Below are 9,332 nucleotides of genomic sequence, written 5' to 3'. Positions count from 1 at the left end.
TCAAGGTGCATCCCGACCACCCCGACGCCCGCAGGGATCCCGCTCAGAGCTCTCAAACCCGTACGTGCGCGCACAAATCTGCCGCAGGCCGAGCAGCCGGTGTGTGCGCGCTCGGCGCGGGGCTCCCCCGGGCGCGGTGCCGGCCGGCCCGGCACGAAGGAGTTAAGCTGGCCGGGACCCCCCCCCCCCCGCCGAGCGGCTCCTGCCGCCAGCCCCGCGCACGGCGCAGCGCTCGGCGCGGCGGCGGCGGCGGGCGGAGGAGACCCGCGGCGGGCGGGCGGCTGCGAGCGGCCGGGGCAGCGCTTGGCCGCGGGGCCGCCGGCCGCAGCCCCGCCAGCATGTCCGCGAAGGAGCGGCAAAAGGGCAAAGTGACCAAGGACAGCGTCACCCTTCTGCCCTGCTTCTACTTCGTGGAGGTGAGTGGCCGCTACGCCGAGCGGGCTGGCCGGGGGCTGGCGGCGGGCGCGGGGAGCGGAGCCGATCCGCCGGGAGCGCGGTGCGCCCGCGGACAGCGAGCTCGCCTCGCTGCTCTTTCCGCACCGTCTGATGCAAAACCCTTACGTGACGCTTTGGCTCACCGAAATCAGCATCGAAGCTCCCTATAAGGAGCAGGCATAAATTAAGCTCATCTTTCGAGCCTTTTGAAGCAGGAATTATTTCTAAGAATTACTCGGAACATGAAAGGGTTGCTCAACTAAATCAGGCTATGTGCATGGGAACCTCTCGGGAGGAAGACATGTTTCAAGATGGGCTGCCTTCCAGGCAAACGCCGCTCGCATTGCTTCGATAGAATAAAAACCACGTTCATAAGGGAACGCTTAGATAAATAGAAATGTCCTCAATAGGTAATCACTGATATATTTTTACTGACCCCTGAGATCCTCTATCAGAGCTGAAAATGTGTGTTTGGAAAACAGAATAAGGTTCCCGGCACATCTTCTAGGGCAAAACCTGCTATGGCTGCTCAGCTGGTAGCAGGTGGAGTTGCAGAGACACTGGCTGCTTGGTGTGTCTCTTGGAGTCACTTAACCTCCCTGGAAAGTACAGTCACTCAGGTACTTCTGGAAGACTATGATTAGACACAGTTTAAGCTTAAAGAAACCATTGTGATGTGGATTTGTTTAACGGCACAGCAGAAAGAGGAAGGTAAAAATGTTTTATGGGTTGAGTATGGTGTTTCATGTGACCCTACTCACAGGGAAATGAGCTTGAGGCACTTCGAGGTACCTAACTTAGATAGGAAACAGATTGTGAAAATAATGTGAAGAATCTAATGGTAAAACATGGTGTAAATTAACTATACCTGTCACTCAAAAGCAGAAAATATATATATATAATACTTAATATATAAAAAATATTGAAATATGAGCATAGGGTGAAATATGAAACACAATGTATTTTCTCTCAGATGCTCTTGAAGGGCTCTGAAGGTTCTCTAGAAGGTAGAAGGGGGTTGGGTTCAGAAGGAATTTTAGGTAACAGTGGGGTGTCTGTTCTGTAAGCACCTGGATATGGTCAGCAGCGAGCACTAAGCTGCACCAGCTGGAAAGCTTAACAGAGACTGGTTATATGGAAGCATCAAGCTCATCCTATCAATGTGATTAGGCCTGCTCAAGGAAAGCCCCTTGATGGAAGGCACTTGTACCATATATCTTATATTAGCTTTGCATTAGGAGGGAGACGTCAAGCTTGGAGAAGCCCCTAAGAAAGGGTAAGGGGCCTCTTCACTCTCTGTGCTCTCCTTGCTGCTTTGGGAATCCATGCAGGAAGGGAGGTTGCTGTACTTCAGCCTGAGCAGGACTCTAATGCTGGAAATGATATAGTGGTCCTGCAAGACACAACAGAACTTGTGCTGTTAGGTGGGCTGTGCTTTGGCCTGCAGCAAGATGGGATGAAATGCAGAGCAATAGTACAAAGCGTGTGCCTGCTGCTCTTAAGAATTGCCTTATGTAATACTGACTGCATACATACACTTTCCCTAGAAGCTCCCTGCAGCTGTTCCAAAGAATAAGGTAAAGGATTCTGTGAGCAGTGAAGAACCTACACTGAGCTCTGCTTACAGTTCCCACATGAGGTAGGAGAGTTCTCCACTTAGGTCTGGAATTTTAGGTCACTCAGCAAGACATTTCAAGCTTCATTTAAAAACAGGTGGAGATCTTTCCAACACCCAGTTGCTCTGAGGTAGTCAAAGTCCTCAATTAACAGAAAGGTCTCCTGATGAACTTTTAAAGCTTCTATGTTATTCAGTCACAGGAGCAGTCAAGAGCCTGTGTGAGCCCTTCCCCACCAAGAGTAATTTCTTATAATTGAAGTGCAGACTTACAGCCCCTCTTGAACTGAAAAGTAAAAACAAAAGAAACATCAAGAGAAAAGCTGACTGCAGTACACCTAAACCTAAAGGTTGATTAGGAAACTTTTTGGTCAGTTATCAGCCCTGTCCCATTACATAGCAGGAGGATTTGAAACCATTTCCCACTTTTCAGTTGAGTACTCAAATCATTTAGGTGAAAGATTAACAACAATCCATGTGATACTTGAAAGGAGCATGTAGCTTGTGTTCCCTGTGAACGCCCACTCTGCATTTGCACACATGCGCACTAATTCTAATCAGACTAACGAGAATGCCTTTATAAAGCTTTGGAGCACAGTAAATGCCAGCACTTCAACAGCATCAGGGAAAGGACATGATGACTTAAAATTTTCTGTTGTGATTGGCTCAAACAGAACCAGATTAAGTTGTACTCCATAAAGAGGGATTTATTCAGAGATCATTTAATTGCAGTGAGAAGTTTGCAAGTATAAGGGATAGAGGAGTCACCCAGTGTGGTCGATGGCCATTACCATGTAATAAGGATTTCTTTTGTAAGCAGGAGGTAAGGTCCTAATGCAATCCAACAGCAGTCAACTACTTAAACCCAAAACTTACCTACTTTAAATAAGGCTTTCTGAATTTAAATATTTTACTTTCATGGATGGTAAGAAGCAGGCTTTCAACATCTTGTCTTTGAATACTGTCAATTCTTTTATGCTTTTTTTTTTCTTTTAGCACTCACCCACTTTTATTCTCTCTCTCCTGTTCATAGCAGACAGTGCCTTCCCACTCTGAATTGCAACAAAAAAACCCATAGCCCATTAAGTTTCCACCTTCAAACAAGAGAAGTAGGGCTTGCTGACATCCACTTTCCAGCAAGACCTATTTAGGAGGTCTAGACCCAAGGAAAAACACGTTGTTTAGAAAATACATTTCTAAAAATGTGCTTGCTTTTTCCTTTTGAATGCTAGACAAAAGCATAGACTTGGGAAAAAAATGTTGAGTTGAAAGTAAATTTTTTTCAGGTAGGAAAGGGATGTATTCATGTTATACAAATGAAATATACTTTAAGGAGTGGAATGAGTGAAATAATACATGTAACAATCAATATAATGCAGGCATGCAGAACATTAGAAACAGCAACAAATACAGTTCTGACACTTAGGTTTTCAACTGTTAAGATCCTTAAGAATGTGTTATGAATGAGATTAACTCCAGTAAACAAATGTGTTTAGTGGCAGTGACTTTCAGGCTTAGATAAAAATATGATTACATAGAATGTAGGCAGGCCAACTGCCCTGGAGAAAAGGAGACTGAGGTAAGACCTCATAGCTGTCTGCAGCTTCCTCACAAGAGAAAAGATGAGGGGCAGATACCAATCTCCTCTCCGGTGGTAAGCAACAGGACCCAAGGTGGGAAATTTCGTCAGGGGAGGTTTAGGTTGGATATTACACAAAGGTTCCTCCCCTAGAGAGTGGTTGGGTTCTGGAACAGGCTCCCCAGGGCAGTGATCACAGCACGAGCCCAGCAGAGTTCAAGAAGTGTTTGGACAGTGCTGTCGGGCACATGGTGTGACTCTTGGGGATGGTGCTGTGCATGACCAGGAGCTGGACTTCAGTGGTCCTTGTGGGTCCCTTCCAACTCAGGATATATTCTATGGACTTACAAAGTCAAACTGGCAGGTGTTTACAACAAAAATAAAACTAACATGCTCCTCTTAAGATCATTGGAGGTAGTCTTTATTTCCGTGGGAAAAGCAAAAAGAGAATCAGGCTAGAGCTTTGAAAGACAGGGAAATGGAAAGAAAATGAAGAGACAACTTCTGAAAAATGTGGATGGGTCATTCTCTAAAAGCATTAGAGGCAAATAAACATTACGAAGTAAATCTCAACACATTTTTAATTACATGTTTTCAAGTTTCATTACTCATAAAGTAAAATAACTTGATAACTTATCCTGTGTCTCCTAAGAATGTTTTAGAGGTTATTTTAAAGGACTGGCAATAGTTCTGCTTAGCAGAACCTCTGATGAGCACGCACTCCCAAGAGCTGAATAATTTTAGATTGCCTTGTGCACACTTACCTGAAGGACATAGTAATCATCACCGTCAGGCAGTTAGGCCTCTTTTATTCCTAATTATGCTTACAGCATTTTGGGGTTCTGTATGGGTTATCTGAATTTCATTTGCATAGTTGAGAAAGACAAAGCTTTCCATGAAAATTCATAGTCCCTCTGGCCTAGTGGAAATTACTTTTCATGATAAAAAGTCTACATACCTCTGGGAGATCTTGAAAATAAGTATTCCTGGAATAAGTTTTGGGTTTTGTTAACTGACTTTGTTTTCAGCATATTCAGAGTATATCATTATTATATTCACTCAGAGAAGAAATATTGATGTCTTGAATTTTAATGTCAATCTGGAAGACTTCCAGAGTTACACAGTTTCCATTCCTGGCAGAGTGGTCACACTTTGGAGTCAGGAAAGACAGATTTCTCTCTGTGAAGGAAATAGACTGTCTTTACTCATGCTCTCCCATTTCAAAAACTCTTGGTTTAAATCCTGTTCTCATGGAAATTGCATAAATTTTGCCTTTGACTTCGGTGGCATTACTGCTTCATCCAGTGCCTAATATGTGGGAAAGCAAAAGGTCAAGGTGTTGTCAATCTGCATGACTCTATACATTTATTCTCCAGCTAAATTGTTTTGTTGTAGCACAGCCTTCATCTGCTTGTTGTGTAACTTCCAGGGATTAAAACTGGAGATATTCTAGATGCTGTCCCTTGTGCAGTTAAATTTTCTTCCTTATGTTGTCTTCTAGACTCTGTGTTACGAATGCATATGGATACAGCTTCTTTTTCTACATTTTCCAGAGTTCAGTCAGACCTTGATCAGTTTGGAAATACTTCTTCTAGTAGTAGAAGACCACTTACTTTCCTTGTTCCCCAAAGGAGTTGGAATTCTAGCCAGCAGAAAGCACAAAGATCTGCTATCATTGCAGAACTCCAGGCTGCAGAACGCAGGAGGTCATGAGACCCAATTGGAATAAATGCAAGGGGCAAGTGTCTCAGAAACAGGTGCTTTTCCTCCTTTTGTTTCTGACTTACACTGAGAGAGCTGGGCTTGAAACATCATTTGATACTCAGTAGCACTTCTGAATCACATCTGGAATGCTTTTCAGCTGTTCAGCCATGCATGACCCACAATATTCAAATTACAATGACCTGCAAGTCATGTATAGGTGTGACTGCAAATGACAAAAAAAATCAGGGGAGTGCAGTGATTAGAATAAGAGAGGGAACAGGAGGTAGGAATAAATCTTTCTTCCTAAGAATGGGATGTTTGGATCTAATGTAAAAATTAAACTCTAATGCTGTGCCTTGGAGGCACAGTGTAGTCATATTCCTCTCTAGATTGGCTTTCTGTTAAATAAACTGGGGGCTGCACCCAGCAAAGATCCCCAATGACAGAAGATGAAATTATTCCTTTGATACTGTCACAGTAGCATAATATATTCTAAATATATCTTTTTCTCTCAAAAGAGTCAACCATGTGTGAGAGAAGGAGAAATACACTTAGCTCTGTGCTCATTGAGCTGACCCAGACGTGTGGCTGACTCTCAGAGTATAGATGTCAGTTGTGTTTATAAAGCTACATTACAGACCAATATCCCCAAAATTAGGGGGCTGTCCGAGACCTGAAGAGGCTGCTATGCATTATGTTATGCATATACAGAGCAGCTGTATAATTCGTGGGCCAAGTGATCAATGTTGCATCCCTCCCGTCACTTCTGTGCTCATGGAAGAGCTATACAGTCTAAACAATACCAGCTTTTGGCAGGAGATGACCATAAAAGAGGAATGAAAAGGGAAGTGTAATACCTGTGCCAAGGCTGTCTTTGGAAAACAAATGCAAATACCACAAGATAGATGTACCTTCTGGTTTTGGCTGTGTGCTTGCCAAGTGTGGAGTTAGAGTAGTTCTCAGTGAAAGAAGGCCCTGCTTCCTTTTCAGTCCAGCAGCATCCTCTTGACCTAATACTTCCAGCAGTAAAAGAAAGCCTGACTATGTTAGATATTAATGGAGATACATTTTTCCAAATTACTACCTCTTCCAAAAATTTATTATCCTACCATCTGTGATCTTCTTTTATAGTTGTTAAAAGTATATTACCCTGTAGCCAAAGTTAATAAAAACCAGCATATTATGGAACCTTAACATGCACAGGAGCTGAGCTATTACAAACATGGTATCTTGTCTGATGATCCTGTCACTTAAAAGTTCAGTTTGTAGGGAGTTCAGAAGTGGCCGAACAGCATGGGAGAAAGCTGCTGGAGAAGGGCTGGCACCTACAGGATGAAATATTTTTTTGTATGCATGGAAATCAGCATGCTTTAGAGAGTACAATAAATTGTAGCATTGTGTAGGGACTGGCAGCTTTGTCCCTTAGAGACTGGGTTTTTGAAAAAATGTCTGGCTGAAATTTCATGGCACTGCCTTTTGTTGAAGTGCTGCTGTTCTTGATTTACCATAACATTGCAGCAAGAGCATAAAATAAATTTTGTAATCAGCAGTACATGTAATATCCTAAATATCATTGTATGTAGTTATTAATTGATTACAACAATAAATTATTAATTGATTGTTATTATAATTGATGCAATCAAACAATAATTAAGATAATTATCAATTATTATCAATAATCATCAATTATGTTTGAAGTCACACTGAAGAAAATGCATTACTGGTGTTTTTGTGTTTTAAACTTCTGCCTGAGAATTTACTTTAAACAAACATTTAATCTAATATATATATATAAAATATATAATATAGAAAATTTGTAAAGTATTTATAGATTATTCCTTCCCAAAATATTTTTGTTAAACAATTTTTATTTTGTTGGTTTCTCCTTGTGTAATTGCTGCTTCACATATATTTATAAAAACAGAAAAATAAAAACCACTTTTAGGGTTACTGTGCATTCAGCATGACTGAGATTTCTGAAATAAATAGGAATTGTATCACTGATATATCAGCTCTGTTTTTGGTCTTACATATACTGAGACCTTTCTATTAAGATCTGGTAAAAGATAAGACATTTGAAGAATTGCAAGATAGCTGTTGTATTTCCAAAACTAGACTGTAATTGGTAGTCACAAAACAAATTCTAGAACCAGTGCTGGAAATATAGATAATTTAATTTTCTAAAATGGTAATTATAATAGATTTCAAAGACATCTGGGATTTGAAATTCAGCTCCAGGTTGAAATTAAATCGAATAGCATTAAGTCTGGGAGAAGAAAGACCATTAGATCATCTATCTGTACATAACTTCCACAGAAGTTAGAAAATGGTGAGGCACAACTACTCTAGAGAAAAGACTAATTCCTTATAGCTTTCGGTCAGATGAAACCTTCATCCAGAAAAGGGACAAGGAGCAGCAGAAACTCAAGTTCAGGCAGAAAAGCAAAAAGCCTTTATACAGATGGAAGCATTAAATTTCTGAAAAGACTGAATGTCTTCTTTAATAAGCCTGAGACATTTAAGAATTAAGTTTAGAATATAAAAATAAATCTAAAAATCTCACTTTTCTCTCAAGCCAGTCCCCTGCTCTATATGCATCCCATGCTTAGTCCTCTCTCTTCAGAGTCATGGGTTCTCAAAAATGAGAAAATAGCAGAATTTGGCTGATGCCGCTTCTTAATACTGACCTATTCTGGAAGCTGTCCAATCACAGTAATGACCTCAGTATTCATACCTGTCCGGATAAGAGAAACTTATCCTCTTTCCATTCTCTCTTCCTGTCCGTTGTGAATCTCACAGAAAGTACAACAGGACAGCAACCAGGGAGGATTGAAAGCTGCAGTTGCTGTTAGTAGCTGGCTAAGGAACACCTTGTCTCCTCCAACCACTACAGCCCTCTTTCTTGTCTCATCCATCTGTTATACCTTGTCATTTAGACCATGAATTCCTTGGCACAAGGATTGACATTTATGATAAATATAATAGAATCTTCCACAATGCCACAGCCTTTTCATGGGAACTAAACATAGTTACTAATTAGACCATCCTTCTCTCAAAGACTTGGCTGATATTGTTTTGTGCTGGGAAAGCAATGGCATTAATTTGCTATCTCTTTGAGGCAATCCTGTTTATTTACTTTATTGCTTATAAAGATTCCCAGTTCCCAGAAAACAAGAGAAACATCAGGAGGCAGCTCCAATGCTCAGGAACCCCTTGCTTGCTGTGGAAGGGTTGCAGAACAACCTAAGAATCTGAGAAGTTCCTAGCCATCCAAGTCTAAAAATTATTTACAAAATATAAAATATCCCAACAGTGTATCAGGCATCCCATAACCCTTTCTTTTGACAGCTGGGTTAGTCATACCATCTTCAGTCTGCATCTGGCAAACCATGTCTTGACTTTCTGTGAAAGGTACATGCTGCTTCTCTGTTTTCTGCCTACCTCTTATACAGGCAACATCACCACAGGATCTGGGAGAGAATAAGTGAAAATGCCCAGACAGTTTAGCAAAGCAAAAGTCACATAACTGCAACCTACAAAACAGGTTCAGGTATCTGAGTATGTGACGTTCCATGTCTGAATTCACAAAAAGCCCATGAATTTTAAGATGTTATTTTCCTGAAGATAAATAGGGACTTTTTGCTTAGTTAAATGTTGATGTATACGAGTAGAATATAAAACTAGCAGTGTACAATTTTAGAGAATTTATAGAAGCCTGGTATTCCCAGGTTCTATCCACTCCAATAAGACTTCCCTACTAAGCCTTGACCTTCCACTGACCCATTTGCAAGACTGCTGCCATCACACCAGACCTGTAGCTCTACATTACAGAGAGTGCAATCTGGTGGAGTTGTAGGTGAGGGTAGGAGATGGGGCATGTACTGGAGACCTCAAGGTTATAAACAACTGACCCAATGGTCAGATAAAGAAATGCAGAACTGCAGCTGGCAAAACTGAAGGGTAACAGAGAGGTCAAAAACAAGAATCAAACCACATATA

The 9,332-nt window shown here is 41.4% G+C and overlaps 1 protein-coding gene across 1 annotated transcript in view; it reads left to right on the top strand.

Moving 5' to 3' along the window:
- Positions 1 to 304: 304 nt before the first annotated feature.
- The window catches only part of PLPPR4 (phospholipid phosphatase related 4), a 31,609-nt gene continuing 22,581 nt past the window's right edge, over positions 305 to 9,332 (top strand). Inside the window, exon 1 of the mRNA XM_005520953.3 lies at positions 305 to 416. Coding sequence (XP_005521010.1) covers positions 339 to 416 — 78 coding nt within the window. The 5' untranslated portion in view covers positions 305 to 338. The remainder of the gene's footprint in view (positions 417 to 9,332) is intronic.

Source organism: Pseudopodoces humilis, chromosome 10 (genome assembly GCF_049639895.1).
Source record: "Pseudopodoces humilis isolate 2021_Gansu_Grassland_sample_001 chromosome 10, ASM4963989v1, whole genome shotgun sequence".
NCBI classification, from domain to species: domain Eukaryota; kingdom Metazoa; phylum Chordata; class Aves; order Passeriformes; family Paridae; genus Pseudopodoces; species Pseudopodoces humilis.
The sequence above is the reverse complement of the archived record's forward strand: the minus strand, read 5'-3'. Positions and strand labels throughout refer to the sequence as shown.